The sequence below is a fragment of the Penicillium rubens genome, assembly GCF_028828025.1.
Source record: "Penicillium rubens strain IBT 27055 chromosome Unknown utg000004l_segment0_segment0, whole genome shotgun sequence".
Classification (NCBI taxonomy): Eukaryota; Fungi; Ascomycota; class Eurotiomycetes; order Eurotiales; family Aspergillaceae; genus Penicillium; species Penicillium rubens.
In genome coordinates, this window is record NW_026890602.1 from 2,138,004 (window position 1) to 2,157,767 (window position 19,764).

General features: G+C 48.6%; 8 protein-coding genes across 8 annotated transcripts; 4 read left to right on the forward strand and 4 right to left on the reverse strand.

Moving 5' to 3' along the window:
• Positions 1 to 1,051: 1,051 nt before the first annotated feature.
• Positions 1,052 to 1,924, reverse strand: N7525_010780 (uncharacterized protein; the record flags this gene model as incomplete). Its single annotated transcript, XM_002561234.1, has 2 exons — positions 1,052 to 1,629; positions 1,723 to 1,924. 2 exons carry the CDS (start codon positions 1,922 to 1,924, stop codon positions 1,052 to 1,054), a joined length of 780 nt encoding a protein of 259 aa, XP_002561280.1.
• A 395-nt stretch (positions 1,925 to 2,319) lies between these two features.
• Positions 2,320 to 3,992, reverse strand: N7525_010781 (cytochrome P450; the record flags this gene model as incomplete). The annotated part of the gene is made up of 6 exons (XM_002561233.1): positions 2,320 to 2,482; positions 2,537 to 3,167; positions 3,221 to 3,350; positions 3,404 to 3,547; positions 3,597 to 3,627; positions 3,679 to 3,992. The coding sequence occupies 6 exons, from the start codon at positions 3,990 to 3,992 to the stop codon at positions 2,320 to 2,322; spliced, it is 1,413 nt and encodes a 470-aa protein (XP_002561279.1).
• Positions 3,993 to 6,679: 2,687 nt separating this feature from the next.
• N7525_010782 (uncharacterized protein) lies at positions 6,680 to 8,066 on the forward strand (the record flags this gene model as incomplete). Its single annotated transcript, XM_002561232.2, has 4 exons — positions 6,680 to 6,981; positions 7,043 to 7,475; positions 7,532 to 7,729; positions 7,782 to 8,066. Coding segments are annotated over 4 exons (1,218 nt in total), but the record flags the coding sequence as incomplete, so codon positions are not given.
• A 1,070-nt stretch (positions 8,067 to 9,136) lies between these two features.
• On the forward strand, positions 9,137 to 9,596 carry N7525_010783 (SEC61-beta family protein; the record flags this gene model as incomplete). Its single annotated transcript, XM_002561231.2, has 2 exons — positions 9,137 to 9,485; positions 9,562 to 9,596. 2 exons carry the CDS (start codon positions 9,137 to 9,139, stop codon positions 9,594 to 9,596), a joined length of 384 nt encoding a protein of 127 aa, XP_002561277.2.
• Positions 9,597 to 11,928: 2,332 nt separating this feature from the next.
• Positions 11,929 to 14,168, forward strand: N7525_010784 (sodium:solute symporter family protein; the record flags this gene model as incomplete). Its single annotated transcript, XM_002561230.1, has 4 exons — positions 11,929 to 12,050; positions 12,111 to 12,283; positions 12,348 to 13,518; positions 13,574 to 14,168. 4 exons carry the CDS (start codon positions 11,929 to 11,931, stop codon positions 14,166 to 14,168), a joined length of 2,061 nt encoding a protein of 686 aa, XP_002561276.1.
• A 423-nt stretch (positions 14,169 to 14,591) lies between these two features.
• On the reverse strand, positions 14,592 to 15,388 carry N7525_010785 (rhodopsin family protein; the record flags this gene model as incomplete). The annotated part of the gene is made up of 6 exons (XM_061215220.1): positions 14,592 to 14,739; positions 14,807 to 14,847; positions 14,902 to 14,934; positions 15,005 to 15,029; positions 15,100 to 15,133; positions 15,202 to 15,388. The coding sequence occupies 6 exons, from the start codon at positions 15,386 to 15,388 to the stop codon at positions 14,592 to 14,594; spliced, it is 468 nt and encodes a 155-aa protein (XP_061067732.1).
• A 491-nt stretch (positions 15,389 to 15,879) lies between these two features.
• Positions 15,880 to 16,541, reverse strand: N7525_010786 (dynein light chain DYN2). The gene is made up of 7 exons (XM_061215221.1): positions 16,495 to 16,541; positions 16,413 to 16,435; positions 16,324 to 16,357; positions 16,238 to 16,272; positions 16,159 to 16,185; positions 16,039 to 16,108; positions 15,880 to 15,979 (listed from the first exon to the last, which is right to left on the reverse strand). Exons 1-7 carry the CDS (start codon positions 16,532 to 16,534, stop codon positions 15,915 to 15,917), a joined length of 294 nt encoding a protein of 97 aa, XP_061067733.1. The 5' UTR covers positions 16,535 to 16,541; the 3' UTR covers positions 15,880 to 15,914.
• Positions 16,542 to 16,748: 207 nt separating this feature from the next.
• mrd1 (RNA-binding ribosome biosynthesis protein MRD1) lies at positions 16,749 to 19,679 on the forward strand (the record flags this gene model as incomplete). The annotated part of the gene is made up of 4 exons (XM_002561228.2): positions 16,749 to 16,992; positions 17,091 to 17,882; positions 18,140 to 18,412; positions 18,465 to 19,679. The coding sequence occupies exons 1-4, from the start codon at positions 16,765 to 16,767 to the stop codon at positions 19,677 to 19,679; spliced, it is 2,508 nt and encodes an 835-aa protein (XP_002561274.1). The 5' UTR covers positions 16,749 to 16,764.
• Between the last annotated feature and the right edge of the window lie 85 nt (positions 19,680 to 19,764).

Consider the following 19,764-nt stretch of genomic DNA (forward strand, 5'->3'; position numbering starts at 1 on the left):
CCCTAAGGAACCGCAAGGATGGTCCACAACCCCACTAATCAGCAAGGTCGCCAAAAAACTCTTTCCAGACCCCCCAACAAAAAAAGAAAATACCAGGGGGAGGAAGCAAGAACTGACCTGAGAAAAAAAGAGTGAAGCGCCATCCCCACCAGAATGATCGGAATCGAATGATACCATCCGTCCCTCCGAAGAGAAGACAGAGCAAGGTATGCTGCGTATTGCACTAAAGTGTCATCACACACAATCTTCGCACCGACTCTCCCAGGGGCATCGGGGCAAGCCCCTCCGCCCGATGTTTCTGATGCCAAGTGCAAGTGTGGACAAGAAGTGATCTAGGATCACACCAGGCCCTCACGGGCAGTACCGGCGCCGACGCGCGAAATCGAACGACGACGCGGGTTGTGTTTTGAAGATTCCTCCGAATTTCTCATTTGCAAGGGGTTTCACGGCTCTGGGCGGGACCCAGAGCTGCGAGGACGGGCTGTGAGGCTCGCCGTGTGTAGCAAAGAAACGCAGCATTGGTGGGGATGGCGCTTGAGGAAGGGAAATTTGGCGTCGAGGTGGGTTTGCGGGTTTTATATCGCTGTCACGTGGGATGAGTCATCTTTGCGCTTGGCCCGTTTGGGAATGCATAGGGCAGCCAGTTGTCAGTTGGGTTGACTGCTACTATGCTTGGATTTGCTGTTTAATTTTACGTCTACTTAGATTCAAGGCTTGCTTTTGTGTTCCTTATGCTGGTTCGAGTTCCTAAGTCTAGTACACTCACAGTTTAGGCCTTCCAGAATGTTCTGCTCAGCGACGGACGGGTTGAACACTGTTAGGATGTAATTATTGCCGCAGACGAGAGCTCACGGGCCCTGACACGTGTTGTGGAGAGGGTCACCCAGGTCAGAAGAAGCAGCCTGGGCTCAATAATGGCTATCATATAGCCGAGACAGCCAAGCCTAGGAGGAACGTTGACCCTACTGCATGACCCTTAAAAGCGATTCCAATGGCGATCATATATCTTGCCTGGATATGCAAATGCTTATGATTGAAGAGAACCCCGGCCCTACTCAATCTCCTCAAAAGCTCGGACGATATATGTCTTTCCTTGGACTTGTACCTTCTCCCCGGGTACTCTCCAAGATCCCACACCCTCCCCATCAAACCCAACCAGCATCGAAGGCAGAGCACCTGCATCTTCGCCAACCACATACTTCTCCTTCCACCCCGATTCCCACTCTTCCCTTCTGGCGCTAACATCAGCGCCGAACTTCTTAACAACCAGTTCACCAGATGGAGTCTTCTGTCGCGTATGAATCTGCATCTGGCGCAGTGCCAAATACGTTCCCCAGATGCGACCGATAAAAGTCTTCGTGACCGTTACCGAGCCTTCTTCATTGCTGAGATCTCCATCATCCGACTCCATCACCCAAGAAAGACCTTTCTTGGGCCCCTGGGGCCCCTCTCTGAATGGCAACTCCCGCCATACCTCCTCATACTCCTTGTCAGGTGCACCGGGGAGATCATGACGAGGCATAGACCCCATCTCAAGTGCATCCCCGTTTGGCAAGGGGACAAAAGTGCCACAATCAATGGTCTCAAACGCATTATGAGAGTCAAGCTCATGGGAGAATGTCACTTTCACTATAGAGTCGGTTAATGGGGTGTTCATATTCGTTTTGCTGAGTGCAATGCACTCTTTAGATATATATATATATAGCGCTGGAGGTAACTTACGAGGCTCCTGACTCTCGACAATCCTTTGCCCAGCAATCGCCCAGTCGATTTTGCCTGTTGCCGTTGCTATCCGCAGATCAACGTACCAGTCTTTCACGGACATCACAATTGTGTCGGTTGTTTCTTCGGCGGGCGTTGTGAGCCATCGGAATGAGATTCGCTTGGAGAAGCGACAGGTGGATTGGTCGGGTTTGGTGGCCATATTGTTGGATCTTGGTGAAGTGGGATTTCGGTGGATGGAGGTGCTTGGATTGCTATGGGAGGGTGTATATATGTAAACAGATTACGTAGTAGTCTGTGCTGGTGCCTTAGGAAATAGGATTGGTGTGTGCTGAACTAGATACGTGACGAGAGCTGGATTGGGAAGGTTGAAGAGAACATTAGAAGGATGGGAGAGTCACTTGTCTTCCCCTCACACCCCGCACCGGCCTAAGCTTCCCCTATTCTCTTCAGGCGTCGGCAATTTCTAATGACCATATCTACGTATGTAAATATTATAGGATTTACTGCCAAAGTCTGATGGACTATCTCTTTTAATTTTAATTTTCGGGTTCATGGCAATTTTTGGATACAGCCAAACTAAGTGGTCATTTATCATCACACTATGGCCGTAAAGACCAACTTACAGCTCTGCCCCTTGGGCCTCGAAGAGATGATCTGATCATCGAGCTTCATGGAAGCAGTCATATCCGGAGCCACTGTCGTCCGATAACGAGAATACACTTCCCTAAGCAACACCTTCATCTCAACAAGTGCAAGACTAGCCAGTATCAGCAAACCAGCATTAGTAAACCAGGGACCAAAGAGGACTCACTTTTTCCCCGTGCATCCCCTTCCACCCGTAGCAAAGGAAAAGAAAAGCCTATTCCTCTCAGCAGTCCCATCCTCGACAAGCCACCGATCAGGATTGAAACGATCAGGCTCAGGGAAGACACTATCGTCCATCCTATGCACCGAATAAGGCTGACAGCTAACAATAGTATACCCCGGAACGAAGAACCCATCGATCTCCCTTCCACCAGCAGGTACATATCGAGGCAGCGACATCGGAATAGGCGGCGCACACCGCAGCGCTTCTTTAATAACAGCGTCGAGATACACATAGCTATCCAAGGGTGTATTGGCCGGCGCAGCGGCAAGCTCTTTATGAAGTCTGTGCTGGAAGCAGAGGTTCCGAGGCTGCGAGAGCTCCCACATTAAGAAACATAGGCCATCACCCGTCGTGTCGATGCCGGCTGCCATGTGGTCTTTGCATTCTGCGGCGGCTTGCATTAGTTCCAGGTTTGATGTTTTGCGTTTGAGCTTTTCCATGAGGGAGTGGTCGTCGTGCTCGATTTGGGCGGCCATGTCTAGCACGTATTGGTTTGCTTTTGGGGCGCTGCGGGCGTGGAGGAATTTCGGGAAATACGGTGCTAGTGAAGGGAGGTAGTATTCGAGCAGGTTTTCTGTTTCTCTTTTAGTATCTCTCACTAAAACATGGAAATTGGGCAGTGCATACTTTGGAGACTTTGGTGATAGGTCATTTCGTGCATGATTTCGTAGTCTTTGGCTACGTCGAGAGATCTGAGGCCGCCGGGGCTGAACATGAAGTGAGTAACGCAGTCCAGAGCATAGCAGTGGAGCAAAGACTGAGAGGATTAGCATTTCTTATGCTGGATGCTGTCATATTTTGAAAACCCACATAAACATCCACACTCTTTTGGCCAGCCTCGACACATTTAGATATAAACGTCATGGCCCGTTCGTGGATGGCAGCCATGGGTTTTTCTTTCATGATATTGGTCATGGCGTATCTGTCGGCAAAGATACGTTTCCTTTTGCTATGCTGGCGGATATTAGCACCCCAGTATTCTAGTTCTCTTAGGAATAAGTACCTCGTCTTTCAATAAAGTAGAGAACATGGTCCTAAGTTCTGTATCAGTGGCTGCCGGATATCTCTCTGATGCAAAAACTTACTTGATCTTGAACTGCCTGAAAAGATCATAGTACTCAGTCTTGTCATACCCACTACCACCTGAAGCATAGATCTCTTTAATCGCATCGAGGCTGGTAAACGATAATTCATTGGGGCCCAGCCGGACGACCGAGCCATAGATCTTGTGCAAGCGGTGGACTGATTCTCGTCGATTTGCAGTAAACTCCTGGTACTTAAGCCATATACTTGTAAATCGAGTGTACCACGGGCCCGGAATCGTAGACAAGGGCGAGAGGAATCCGCGGATGACAATATACCCGCAAAGAAAGATAGCTCCGGCCCACAGAGACAGCATATTGTTGTCGTATTAGGGAGCTTCTGAATTACGAAACGTTGCTCTTGAGGGATGGCGAACATGCGATTCTATGCTTATTTATACCATAGATCTGATTGAAGGATCTACAATTCCCATTAGATAATAGACATAAGCTTTGGGATTTGATAGTCTATGCTCAAACGGCTAGGATTTGCCGATATCATCGCTATCGGAGTGCGGGGAAGGGCGAACAGGCGCTGCGATAACATTTCAGACTTTAAACCGAAAGGGGAAATATGAGGAGATGACAGGGTTGTCGACAAAGAGGTTGTTCCTAATGGATGTCAATTTACTGTCTAGTCAGCCCTGTCCCGATCTTGCATGGCGCTCATCTCTGAGGCGTATGGCAGGAGGGAGATGAAGACTGTTTCTACAAAATACAGGATAATCGGAAAATAAACGCAATAGACAAAAAGCATTAGGCCCCTGCCAATCGATTTAGATGTCGGATATCTGCAAGTCCATTCAAGAGATTCGTCCACTACACAGCTTGTCATGTACGTTACCAAACAAGCTCTCTGACACAAAGTCCACGCCGCAGCCGAAGCCAAGGTAGCCACAAAACAGTTCGAATTTATCTTGAGTTGATCATTAAAAGCTGCTCGGGTAAAGATATTATAGTAATCAATCGACGTTGCGCTGGGTTACAATTATAGCTTAGCAGTGGGGCTAAGGGAGAAGCTATGATCTCACATAGATTCATTTCTACTTATGTACCATAAATAGAGTATCATCAGTACATTGGTTATCAGCAATATGCCTTTTTGGCGGGACAAGGGCATTGGCGCTAGTCTTTCTTTAGGCCGTAGTAGACGAATTGCTAAACTTGCTTCGTTGGTCTTGATAAAGCTAGTGACGATCTTATTAGCGATCCCGCGAGACACTTGACAAAAGGGCTGCTTCGAGAAAGACATGACCAGTTTAGTGAGTTGGATAAGCTCATCATGATCATGGAACTCTCGGAATAAGACCGGGCATTCCTCAGTTTCATTGTCGGACTTGTCTCTACCGAGATACCCTGCTCCGGTGGCCTTTTTATTGATCGGACCCGGCGATGGCCGATCAAATGTCTCACTCCCAAAGGTTCTTTGTGATTGGGCTGACTAGCTTTTTTTCTGCCAGTGCCCTATTATGGATGCTGTCGGGCAATTCTGGAGCAAGTATTGGAGATAAATCAACATAGGTTGGCGGAGATGTTTCGCTCGGGCGGGGGATCTGTCGGCGTCGATTAATGCACGGTTTGTCGAAATTTACACGAATACTTTACGTATGAGCATTTCGAACGACGATGGGATCTTTGGCTGGCTGTAATAGGACGAAAGTGGACCCTAGGGTAATTATCATTCGCACATTCAGGCTGATCGGTGGATGCGGTGCCTCGGCGATCCGGGCCTGACATGCGACAGAACTTGGAGTTGGCAGTTTTAGGCTGAGGATGAAGATGAGGTGATAAAGAGAACTAAATGGAGTCAGATGAAAATATAACAGGTGCTAAGGTACCTACTCCGTAAGTACAGCTGTAAATCGTGGAACACATGGGCATGAACCAAGGATGACATGGTCAGGGGCCACGGCTCGGACAACCTTTAAACTGCCTCAGCCACCTCTCAGCCACATTGGCAAGGTCGCATTCCGTATTTACATGTTTCACAGCCTTGCCTTCTTATTACTTTCTGGGGATAGGATTTCAATGTGGCTTGGATTAATTGACCGGTGTCACAAGTTAAGTTGCTCAGGGTCTTGGGTTTACCTACCTAGGTAGGTATGGGGCTAATAACACGATTAAGTAATCCAAATAAAACGGCAGGTGTTGAACCAGTTCAAGAACAACCTTTTTCGAAAAGGGTCAATTGGACGAACCAGCAGGGTATAGAAAATACAAGACGCATACAACAAAAGCAAAGCGAAAAAGAAAAAGAAAGAAAAAGAAAAAGAGAAAGTCTGGACTCGAATAAGTTTGGTACCTGTCGCATGTCGATGGGTCCACTCCACCAATTCAGGAGGAAAAGGCGTTGAAATGCAGAAAATAGTGCGGCTTCGTTTGGGTCGCTGGAGAAACTGTTTTCCAGGGACTCTTCGGTGCATCTAGAATCTCTGTAGTAAGCAGTCCTCTAGAGTCTCCAGGGCTCTACTGTTCTGGAGTATGTATATTCCGTGTAGGAGCCTGCGTACTGCGTAATATGTGTGACCCGCCCCATGGTATGTGGACAACTCTGAACCCCAGATGTGCCCCTACTTTCTTTCCCGTCTCGACTCTGGCCTTTTTTCTTTTCCTTCTTCAACTTTTCTGTCACTCGTTCCTTATTCCCTCTCTTTTCTTTTTCTCGAGGGTTGCATTTACTGTACGGTCGCTGCCAATAACACATTCCCTCGATTCCCCCCCCACCACTTGACAATTCGGAAGACCGCGGGATAAAAATACAACTACGAACATTGAAATAAAAGTGAAATCATCGTCAATCTTTAATTCGACTTGACTGGTTCGAACAGTCTGCCTGACGGTCGGATGCCCCTGTTGAGGCTTCCCTGCATCTAATCACGTCTCCTGACGAATCCCGGCTTGGGGCCAACCAAACTGCCAAGCCCCAGAAGCACACGAGCCTCCGGGTGTTTCAATCTGCCCTTTCCCCCCGTGACGGGCCTATTTCCCACCGGTCTTTATAAAGCGAAAGCCACCATCAGGTGGTCACACCGTCACCGTGTCTTTCCCAACCCATCCCGCCGACCTGAGCTCCACCACGGAGCCTCTCGGCAAGATTCCTTCACACGGGTCGCGCGCTTCTCTCTTGGGGGGGTCTTTCGATCCCGCCTTTCGACGAGGGCCAGGAGGGTTCCGCGCACGAGAGGGATATTCTAACGTCACTCCTGCGACCCATAACCCCAGGATGTATCTCCCAAATACACATTGGACGTGGTCCTTCGCGATCATCACACTCGTCCAAACAGTCGTAACACTCGGCCTTGAATGGTATTGGACTCCATCAAAACGAACATCTTGGAAATCAACATTAACATCGCCGTTTTTCTAGTTACATCTTCGCAAATTTTCAAATGCAAGAACTCCCAAACAACAGTCCCGCTTCGAAAACTATCCCTACTTTCCTCGCCCTCTACGGTTTCGGTTTCCTCTACGAACTGGTGCTGGTATATGATGCTCTGCGCATGAAGAATACAATTCAGATCATCGGACTGTGTATCTGCAATGTTGGCCTCCTGATTTACGGCGCTGTGCAAGTGAAACAAATTCAAGAGGCAGTCTCCACCTTGGCCTTGATGAATATGATCAGTCCGGTTGTCTGGGCTCAGTCCGAGCCGTTCCTAATCATCATTCCATGCATAGTGGCATTGGGGACATTATTGATGACTTTTGTCGCTTATAAGCTATACGATGAGTTTGCGTGGACGATCTACAAGCATATCAGTGCTGATCTGCAAATGAAGCGCCGCTATCTCACCTACCAGGTTTGTGTTTCGCTCGACCTCCCCATCAGCAACACGACTAACTGGTCGTGTATCAGATCTATATCGCTCTCTTGAAATTCGATTTCTTCTTCTTCCTGGGCTTTACTGTCCAGTTCCTCGTCTTGGTGTCCTCAACCAGCATGGATGCTGAATTCGCGCTTACGGTGGCTGCCATCCCCGTCACCATTATCATTCTGGTTTGTGGCGCCTGGTTTGTGCGACGAGAAACCATGGTTGGCATGATAATCATCATCGTAAGTCCACAATACCAGCAAGTTTGACTCCTAGCTCTAACGATTTTGCCAGCTTCTCTTATTCGCTGCGATGGCATATTTCTGCTTCAAGCTGTTCCGAATGTACTCGCCGCTGACATACTTCAAATACCTACCCGCTCGACCATCGATGACCTTCTTCGCCGTCATCACTATCATCTTGATTGTGATCACTATCATCAACGCCTGCCTGTGCGTCCACAACTTCAACCGCGGTTTGAAGCCCCATATCAACAAGAAGAGGAACAAGGAAGCAGAAAAGACGACCGAGCTCTCTTCAAACCTGACCCAAGTACCATCACGGATGATGATCGACTGATCACCCCGGTGGGGAAAAAAGGGTGTTTCTATAAGTAATTTCCCGGGGCGTTGAATTTTGGAGCGTCGTGTCTTTTATTAACTGTGAACCTTCGTGTCTGTGTGGACACCTTGACATTTAGCCTGATCTCTTTGTGCATTTTGCTTTCTTGCTTCTGGGCTTTCGGCTCAGTATGATACCTCATATCCGTCGAATGTGCTCTGCCCACCATCTTCCATTCTTCCTGGCTTCTGAGCTGCCCAAAATTCCTGTGATTCTACTTTCCTTGGTTTCCTTTACATGTTCATATCCATACCCCATACCCCATACCCCCTGCACGAGTGCACCGACGGCGTTATCTGAATGATTTGATTCCCGGAGGTGTTCTCCATGTCTTACGACAGCCATCAATGCTTTTTCCGACGAATGTGAACTGGTCTTTCTTATTAATTCAATGGACTAGACACCTGGATAGTATTTAGTAGCTGCTATATTAATAGAATTGATTCCACATCATATCTCAGTGTCCTACATGTACTTGATGAAGATAGTGGTGGTATCGAAAAATGGGTATTGCTATTCACTGCTATATATGCATGTAAATATCGTACCTAGGTACCCTATTCTACATACTCCCATACAGACGATATTTACGTATGTATGCACTCGCTAAGGTCTCGTAGATGCCCAGGTGAGTTGTACTGGCCATGTCATTCTGATTGGTGGATCTCCTTGTACTGTAAATACCTGTAATTATCACCCAACTCGCCCCCAACTACCGGGGCTGACAAGTCGAATACGGTATTACCCAAGAAACCGCGATCGTGGCCTCAACTCCGCAAGCCTCCTTTCAGACCCTCTCAAGCTCCTCCTTTCCTTTCTTCGTGAACTGCCATTCCATCTTTCTTTTAATACCTTTTTTTTCCACTTTACACTCTTCCGTACTCAATTAATCACAATGGTAAGTCCATCTACCCCAGACCAAAACCCATCAACCCATCCGACGATCAAGCCAGCGTGCCTCCATCCACCACCAACGCAACAACCCATTGCGAACCATCTAGCCGATCCTCAATTCCACAACTAACACAATGAACCACCAGGCCGCTCCCCGCCCAGCATCTCCCCTCACCTCAGGCGCCGAGTCCGGCCCTGACTCAAAGTCCGGTGCCGCCGCAGCCACCGGCACCTCCGTCGGCCGTCCCTCCTCTCCCTCGACCCCCGGCGGTCCTCGCGCTGCCATGCGCCGCCGTGCCACCGCCGACCACAAGGAGACCCTGCGCAATGCCCGTCCCAGCTCCACCCGCTCTGCCGGCGCCGGTGGCTCGTCCGGCACCATGCTCAAGCTGTACACCGACGAAAGCCCCGGTCTGCGCGTCGATCCCGTTGTTGTCCTGGTCCTGAGTCTGGGATTCATTTTCTCGGTTGTTGGTCTGCATGGTAAGAACTCATTGCTGGAGATGAGATGGATGTTTGGTGTTATTGGATTGGTTGCTAATTGCTTTCTTCTCTCTAGTCATCGCCAAGATCACCCGCAAGTTCTCTGCTTAAGCACCTGATTAGCTTCAATTGCACAGTTGATGTCCCGTCAGACTATTGCGTATTATCTGTCTATCATGGGCGTTGACTGCGCTCCCCAACCTCGAATCTTCCTCTCCTACCTCCTCATCTACCCACTCCCACTCCTATACCCCGTGAGCCTTGGGCCATTTCTCGTTGGTGGCGCTGGAACCAAATCAGCCCTTCTGAAACTGGTTTGATTCTGTTTCTGTTTCCGTTTTCATTTTGATGTGTATGTGGTGTTTTCGTTTGCGCTGCAAAAGAGAGTTACTCAACGACCTATCTGCTGTATAGGTCATTCTAGATAGAACTAACCGGCTCGTGTATCCGTCTTGACCTGTCTGTGTTTGTCCATTGGCTCGTTTCCTGGCGATATCATGCGCTGGAATGTGCTGTGGCTGTGGCAGGTTGGACCGAAGCATGGTGGTGTTTGTTCTATCCGGACGATTGTCTGTACAATATAAAGCCTTGAAGCCTTGATTGGATCCATTTCTAGCATTGGGTTTGCTTTTTCCGGTGACTTTGTAGACTATTACGCTTCTGGCCTTTTTAACCTAACCTGGATACTTTAGACCTGGATGATTCGGAGTATATGGAATGGCAAACAGGCTCTCCTCTCCATTCAATACCCGAGGCAACTAGAACATATTGTCTTGCAATCCGCGAAACTAGCCATTGTGCAACTACCCTCTGCATTACTTGTCTATGATATATCATACCTCCTCCCTCGATATAGCGCCAATCCGTCTAGAACACAGCTGCGAATTGTAAATTCCAGTGTTTTTATGGTTACCGCAAATATAGTTGCCGAGAGGAAGACCTGCTAGGAGACATCAAAATTCATAGTGTCTATAGGGGTCAATGGATGAAGAAACTAGGAGCTCTCGGCTATGGCATAGGGATATGCAACCCGGGCAGGTTACTCGCCAAAGCTAAGCCTATGCTTTACAGGCAATTTAAGCTTATTTGGGACTTGATAACAGCCCTGTTTCCTACATCATAATACATATGGGGTGGATCAATCTCGAATTAAGCTACAATCTAGTGGAGTTCCCATTTTCTTCATATAGATGTTCGAGTTTTTTTTTTCGCCGATAATATGTAACTATGTGAATCGTGCTATAGTGTGTAAATGTATATAGAGTTCTTTGCTTGCTCTTTTTCTTACTCTTATAATATAAGCAAGAAAGAACTATAGCAAAGAACTCTATATACATATACACTCTACAGCCTAACACCCTATATATATAATAGGTGCTCGAGGGCGCGGAAATGAAAAAGAAATAACAGAAAACCCCAAAACTGACAGACATGTATATCAGTCAATCTATCCGGTTCAATAAATAGTTAAAGTATGCAGTTGATGAGCTCATGGCTCCCAGGTGAGGCAGTCTGGACAGCTACAAACCACCCGATGTCGGGAAGATGATGGATATGATAACGAACTTAATTCAAGCACGCTTTGGTAAAACACCCAAGGTTAGAATTGAGACTATCCGCTTAATCTAAGCAATAGAATGTAAAGTCGACGTGCGGAGATAGTGGATCTGAAAATAAAATAATAAGAATGAGTAACCTTCATTGCCAAGCACCTGGGCATATCTTGATCAGCCCTAGAGCCTGGAACCGGGACACTCCGATATTCCCACATCGGAAAATCCATTAGCGACGTCAGTCTCACTGGGAAGTTTCAAAGCGTCCAAGTGTCCAGCGCGAGTTTGCCGACTCGTAAAGTCTTATCTTCCATCTTCTCCAGCCAATCACAACCATTCAGCCACGGTGCCCTAAAGGGTAACTGATAACAGCACCAACCAATGACCGACAACACGTCTATCCCCCGAAACCTCCCTTCTTCATACCAGAGTGACTCTTTGAAATCTCTAGGGCTCCATTGGGCTGTTGGTTCTGTAATTCTAGAGGCGTACCTAGACGGTCCACATCCCTGTCTTGCGCGCCATGGCATTACGAGAGCATGTTGCCCTTATCTGGCAATCAAAGTGCAGCATCCCTATCTAAGCTTAGATCAAAGATCTTCCATGGGTCTTGCTGTGCCCTAGGTCGTGCGAATTCGGAGCTGGGGTCCGTACCATGCTTCCGATGCTGTGCGTTTGGCCCTATATGAGGTTGTTATCTTCCCGGTCTGGGGATCTTATATCCCACATACAAGTCAGTATTGGAAAGCTATATAAGGCGTACTTTCCATATCAATCGGAGAATTGGTCGCTGATTTCCAATTTGAGGCACATTGCCAGCATCTTCCATACCTATCCCTCTATTGCTGGCTATAAACCCTCCTGAGTCCCTAGTTACTCACGTCTACGACATGTCGTCCGATGGGGTTATTTTCACAGCGCCGTTGTCCCCGAGCTTTGGATATGGAATTATCCTGGGACTAGGCTTTGCCTTTTCTCTCCTGATGATCTTTATTACTTGGGCATTGAAACGGTGCGTCTCTATGCCTTGATCGATATCAGTCATTAAACTAACAAAAATATTTCCATACAGCTATCAGAATGAAGTCCAAACATCTGAGATGTTCTCAACTGCAGGACGGTCTGTCAAATCGGGACTGGTTGCCGCTGCTGTTGTCAGTAGTTGGACATGGGCTGCAACTCTTCTCCAGTCATCTGCAGTCGCATACCAATACGGCGTCTCTGGTCCATTTTTCTACGCATCGGGTTAGTCCGCGCTACATGGGTATAGTCTCAAGAGCCCCATATCTGACATGTTGTGTATCAATAGGCGCTTGTGTCCAGATCCTCCTATTCGCAACACTAGCCATCGAGCTGAAACGCCGCGCGCCCAACGCACACACTTTCTTGGAAGTTATCCGCGCTCGCTATGGAACCGTCGTGCACGTTGTGTTTATAGTTTTTTGTTTGATGACCAACATCCTGGTTACTGCGATGCTGCTCACTGGTGGCGCAGCCGTGATGACATCCTTGACTGGAGTGCCCACTGCGGCAGCCTGCTTCCTGCTCCCGATTGGCGTGGTGCTATACACTCTCTTCGGTGGTATTAAGGCTACTTTTATCACAGACTATTTGCACACTGTGGTCATTCTGGTCGTCATCTTCCTCTTCGCCTTCTCCGCTTATGCCACAAACGCCGAGCTAGGATCTCCGTCAAAGGTGTATGATGCGCTAGTTGCAGCCTCCCAGCGTCACCCCGTTGAGGGCAACGCGGAAGGCAGTTATCTAACTATGCGCTCTAAGGAGGGTGGCATCTTCTGGATCATCAACCTAGTTGGAAACTTCGGAACGGTCTTCTTAGACAACGGCTACTACAACAAGGCTATCGCCGCCAGCCCCGTCCATGCATTCCCAGGATACGTGATTGGCGGCATCTGTTGGTTCGCAATTCCCTGGCTCTGCGCAAGCACAATGGGCCTCTCCGCCCTGGCACTAGAGGGCACGCAGCGTCTGAGCTCCGGCGACGTGACCGCCGGACTAGTGCTACCCTTCGCAGCTGTCAAGCTGCTTGGCTATAGCGGTGCCGTCGCCACAACACTGATGATCTTTATGGCTGTGACATCCGCCTTCTCGGCGCAGCTGATCGCCGTCTCTTCCATCTTCACCTACGATATCTACGCGGCTTACATCGACCCAAGCGCCAAGGGCAAGAGACTAGTCTGGATTTCTCACATGTCCTGTATAGTCTATTCAATCATCATGGCGGGATTTGCGACGGGTCTTTACTACGCCGGAATCGGCATGGGATATCTCTACCTGCTGATGGGCGTGATCATCTCCTCCGCCGTCTTCCCGGGCGCCATGACCCTCCTCTGGAAGGGCCAGAACCGCATCGCAGCAGCCGTATCACCGCCCCTCGGTCTGGCAGTCTCCCTCATTGCCTGGCTAGTGACCGCAAAGAAGCAATACGGAATCCTCACCGTCGACACCACCGGAGCCAAGTAAGCATACCCTCCCAGCATCAATCCCAAACCCAAATCTAACAAGCCGTTCCAGCTACCCCATGCTAGCCGGAAACGTCGCGGCCCTTCTCAGTCCAGTAATCTTCGTTCCACTCTTCACCTACGTCTTCGGCCCGCAGAACTATGACTACGAATCCATGCGCGCAATCCGCAAAGTAGACGACACAGAAGTCGCCGCCGCCGCCCACATCGACCTCGAACTAGTTCCTGGCGAGATGGGCCCTACACAAGATGAGAGTGAAGAAGAAACACGCCAGCTCAACCGCTCGGCACTGTACGCGCGCACGCTGACGGTCTTTATGGCATTTTCATTCCTGATTCTCTGGCCGATCCCAATGTACGGGTCGTCGTATGTGTTCAGCAAGAAGTTCTTCACGGGGTGGGTGGTTGTTGGAATTATTTGGTTGTTCTTTACTACGTTTGGTGTTGTCGTGTTCCCGTTGTACGAAGGACGCGCGAGTATTGTTCGTGTTGTGCGGATGATGTCGCTTGACCTTGTGGGGAAGAAGCCCAAGGTTTATCGGGGGACGAAGGCTGGGGCTGATGATGTGGCTACGCCTTCTGGGGTTGCGACACCGACTGAGATGCTTGGGGAAAAGGATAAACAGACCTCGGAGAGGGAGGTTTGAGGTTCTTGATGGTGTTTGATGGTGTTACCATTACTGGTCTTTTTCTTTGCGTCTTGGTCGTGGTTTAATATCTTGTTCACGGCTATTTATACCCCTACTGCTAGTTTATCTGAATTTGAAATTCATCCACTTTATAGTTATGTGTTCCAATCATAGTAGACAGTCTGTGGTGTAAGCCAACGTTCTATACCAACCATGTATATTCATAGTGAGTAATAAAACATGCTATGCTGATCGAACAAATAGTTCAGAATTAATAGCAAGAAAAAAAGAAAAAAACAAACTGCAAAATGACCCAACGCCAAAGGGTAAATCCGCGATACTGAGCTACAACATGCTTCTCCTGATAAACCCTCCTTCTGCCTCGTATCCCCTCAACAAGACGCGCCTTCATGCTAGTGGAACTTGAACATCCTTGGAAACTCATTTGTATCCAAGTCCACCCTGCGCTTGAGGGGGGGATTGCAGAGGCGGCTGTTGTTGCCAGCCTCCTTGGGCCTGAGGGGGCGGCTGGATGCCATATTGCATGCCTGGCGGAGGTCGCGTGTCAGGCGTGATGTCAGGCCGGTCACTGATACAATCGATATTAGTACATCCTACCAAGCTGATAGTATTGAGTATTTCTGAGTAGAGCCTACCGTAGGTCTTGGGTGAAACGGCATGTGTAGCATTGCACCTCCTATATAGTATGTTAACAACGGGTTCAAGATGTGAATAATAAAAGTGTGCTTACCTTGTACTTGTGCATGGCAAGGGGAATCAATGGCTGCAGCGAGGTAAAAGTTAGATATCTTAAGCGGTTTCTCAAGAATATGTCCAACCGAGTATGGACTTACAATGAAGCAGACAGTGAAAAATGGCCTTGGGGAAGTATTAGTCAAGTCCAAACTACCTAGATACTCTAGTCTGGTACTCTGGGACAGAAACATACCATCTCGTGACGCAATGACCATTCCAATGTTGGCCTAAAAGCGGAGGATCAATAAACCATATGTGAACAGGGTCAAATAGACCAACTGACGTCAGAACTTACAGTTGTAACAGTATGCGCGAACATTCTCATAGCCCTCAAGCCGAGAGGAGAATTCTGCATTTATTGTCAGCATCTCGTTCAATAGACTGGGTATATCCGCAGCGTCGACAGCGCGGAGACCCGTAAGTCCAGGGACAGGGTCCACTCTGATTTCTGGATCGAGAGTCAAAACAAGACGACTCACCATGCGTTCCAAACGTGATACAGAAAGCCATTGTGATTGCGGGACTTAAAAAGGTTGGCACACAGCTACTGAGAAGAACCAACAGAGGACTGCAAGCTATTTAAGGAATTGAAGGTCGATCAAAGACGAAGGCAGCGGCGTTGGGGGTGTGGCGCTGTGGCTTGGCGGTCTTGGCAAACGACACGTGATGTTAGAGATGGTGGCGCATGATTGGCCAGGCACTCCTGTATAAAATGCACATGTGATCATCGATTCCAGCAGGGATCCATCGACCATCTGCGATTATACATGTACCTTCAAAATAGTATATGAAGTTTTCACTGAGGACAGAAACTGGGCTATGTGTTTTTTTTTTTGCTTTTTTTACTCGTTTTGGGCAGATGCGCTTAATTCACTAATGGCTGTTCACCAAAGGATAACAGCCCCATAGACCAAATATTAGAAGACAAAAGAGTCGCTTGAAAACGCATTTCTCCGGATATCACTCCCCATCGGTCCAGCACGTCGAGTCTGGACATACCAATCGCATTTACTGGGTCTTGAAAAGCAGGATTGCGCAGTGTCCGAGGTAGAAGTAGATGAAGTGCTTGGTCTCTGTTGAACATAAGATCAGTGTCTGGTTATTAACATAAGGGTTCTGGGTATCCACAAACCATGGGTAACAAAGCTTCCAAAGTTACGACCGACCACGCAGTGCCAGGTAGCGCCCTTACGGGAGTCGAACTGATGTATGGGGTTAAAACTGCGATCGGAGCGGGGTAGAGTCGGCGTACTTCTTTCTTGATATACTGGGCAATATCCTATAAATGATTAGTATCATATCCATACCCAGTGTGTGAGCAGTGCGCATACCTTTTCAACTCTGAACTTCTCCGTGGCCTCAATGGCTGAGGGGTAGGTTAGTCTCGTTTATCTAGGGCTCTCTCAATGGTTCATACCAAGAGCAATAGCCTCCTGCTGCATATCCTCGGTCTAAAAATTGGGTTAGAATCAATTGACCGTTCATTTTTCTGATGAATGTCCTTACCATGTCCACAGACTTAATCTGCGCTGCACGGAGCATTTAGCACTTAGTCACTGGACTCACGAACTTGGAAGGAAGAACTTACCCTCCATAGGCTCCTTCTTCTCAGCTGGGGGAAGTGCCATTGTTAGTAATTCCTGTATCAAAAAGAAACTCGAAGGGGGGTGTCCGAAGTTGCGATCGAAAAGAAACTGGGTAGCGCAATCTCGCGATAACATGAAGCCAGGGTACCTTTATTGCCGGTAGACAAGCCACACCGCCCGCCCAGCAGACCGCCCGCGGCACTATGAAAGAAGAAAAAAAAGTTTTTCCCATAGAAACTTCGAGTCTGCACACTCACCACAAAAATCCAAAAATGGAGAGCACAAGAGTGTTCGTGGGTGGTCTCCCACCAACATGCTCCAATGACCAACTGAAGAAACATTTTGCAACTCGCTTTCAAGTCACCGATGCTCATGTCCTACCCAAACGTAGGATGGGGTTCGTCGGCTTCAAAAGCCATGAAGCAGCTCAGCAAGCTGTGAAGCACTTCAACAAGACATACATGAAGATGTCAAAGATCGCTGTAGACATCGCTCGTCCGGTATGTCAATTCTCAGCTCTTTTGCTTCAGCCACTCTCCTTTCGCCTGTGCACGCTGACCAATTAAGGTGGTCTTGAGACTGACCCGTATTATTGCAGATTGATTCAAATGACGCTGAGGATGCTCACCCCACACGAAGACGTGATACCAAGAATGATAATGATGCATCGGTGGATAACAACCTGAAGCGCAAAAGGGATGGCGAGAAGAAACCACAAGACCCTAAGCTACAAGAGTACCTTTCTCTCATGGGATCGTCATCAAAAACCCGGACATGGGCCAATGATGATGAGATGATCAAGCCGTCTGTGGACACTGTTCCCGTTATTAACCAGCCTGCGCAGGAACAAGAGGACATTCAGGACTTGCCTTCACACCCGAAAAAGGCAAAGACAGAAAAACCTCCCATGGTAGCAAAGGCTGAACAGCCCGAGCCCATGGCCATTGACAAGGGCGAGGAAGAGGAGGTTCAAGAAACGCCAGAACAGGAAAACTCTGCGGAGCCTGAAGTGGACACTAGACCTATCTCTGATGAAGATTGGCTTCGGTCAAAGACAAGTCGCCTGTTGGGCCTTCTCGATGAAGAAGAGCAAGAAGAGTTTGATCAACAGAAGGCCGTCGCGGCGACTACTGCGCCGACTAAAGCTGTTTCACCACCTTCCGCATCTGGCGATGAGTCGCCGCAGCGTGACGAGGAATCGCGCACTGCAGCCATTGAGAAAATTGCGCCCAACACGACTGACGTTGACAGCATCACCGAGGCAACGCCGGAAGATCCAAATATTGATCTTATTCGGAACTCGGCTCGTTTGTTCCTCAGAAATCTTGCATACGACACAACAGAATCGGATCTTCAACCGATTTTTGAACGATTTGGAAAGATTGAAGAGGTTAGTACTACTTTTTTCTTTGCGCTTTTTCACGTTTGCCCCACTTTCCCCACCGGCTAGCGGGTTTTCGGCCTGCTTGCCACGAGTGCTCGTATGATGACTTTCCCGATAGGGACATCTGATGCAAATTGCATATGATGTTACCAGGACAAGAGATTTTAGTAGATGCTTCTTGACTATCTGAAAGAGCCAACTCAACCACTTTTGCACATTTTCACAATATATATTCAATGACCTTGGATACTAATTGGATATAGATTCATGTTGCGTTTGACACCCGCTCTACTACCAGCAAAGGCTTTGCCTATGTGCAATACTGTGATGCCGATGCCGCTGTTGATGCTTACCAGACCCTTGATGGAAAGCATTTCCAGGGTCGTCTGCTCCATATCTTGCCTGCTTCTGCGAAGAAGACATACAAGATTGACGAGTATGAATTGTCCAAGCTCCCTCTTAAAAAGCAAAGAGAGATCAAGCGGAAACAAAACGCCTCTGGATCCACCTTCAGCTGGAACTCCCTATACATGAACGTGAGTTTGTGTCGTGCCATGAATAAAGACATTGAGACTAACTTTGTTACAGGCCGATGCTGTGATGTCATCAGTAGCTGGAAGGCTCGGAGTCTCCAAATCTGAACTGCTTGATCCCACCTCTTCAGATGCCGCCGTCAAGCAAGCACATGCTGAAACGCATGTGATTCAAGAAACGAAAGCCTACTTTGCCTCAAATGGGGTAAATATTGATGCTTTCAAGCAGCGTGAACGTGGGAATACGGCTATCTTGGTCAAGAATTTCTCATATGGTGTCACTTCGGCGGAGCTCAGGAGTCTGTTCGACCCTTACGGCAAGATCATCCGACTCTTGATGCCACCGAGTGGCACCATTGCGATCGTGGAGTTCGCGCAGCCTGATGAGGCCCAAAAGGCTTTCAAGGGCATGGCGTACCGCAAGTTGGGTGATTCCATCTTGTTCCTGGAGAAGGCGCCAAAGAATTTGTTCGATGGTTCAGCGGCTCCACGCGCACTTGCTCCAGAAACTCGGGGCAAGGATCAAGGATTCTCAACTGCAGACACATTTGCCGCAGATGAGCCTGATGACAGCGTAGGAACCACGACACTCTTCGTAAAGAACCTCAACTTCTCAACCACCAATGAGAAGTTCCTGGAAGTGTTCCGACCGTTGGATGGCTTTATCACCGGTCGCATCAAGACCAAGCCCGATCCCAAGCGACCAGGGCAGACCCTCAGCATGGGATTCGCTTTTGCGGATTTCAAAACCAAGGCTCAAGCTCAGGCTGCTCTTGCAGCTATGAACGGCTACAAGTTGGATCAGCACGAGCTTCTCGTTCGCGCATCCCACAAGGGCAAGGATGCCGCCGAGGAGCGGAGACGCGAAGATACCGCGAAGAAGGTTGCGGCGCGGAGAACCAAGATCATTATCAAGAACTTGCCGTTCCAAGCCACGAAGAAGGACATACGATCGCTATTCGGGGCATACGGACAACTTCGGTCTGTCCGTGTCCCTCAGAAGTTCGATCACAGTGCTCGTGGTTTCGGTTTTGCAGACTTTGTAAGCGCTCGCGAAGCGGAGAATGCCATGGACGCGTTGAAAAACACGCATCTCCTGGGGAGACGATTGGTTTTGGAGTTCGTGAACGAGGAGACCGTCGATCCCGAGGAGGAGCTCGCGCGCCTAGAGAAGAAGGTAGGAGAGCAGATGGACAGGGTCAAACTCCAACAGCTTACTTCTGGCGCCGGGCGCAAGAAATTCACTGTAGGAGGGCAGGAGGAAGAGTGAAGCCCTCGTCCCTTCTCCCTTTGACAAGGACACGGCCATGGATTGGCTCGTTGACATCCCTTGCAGGGAAAAGGTGGATTAATGT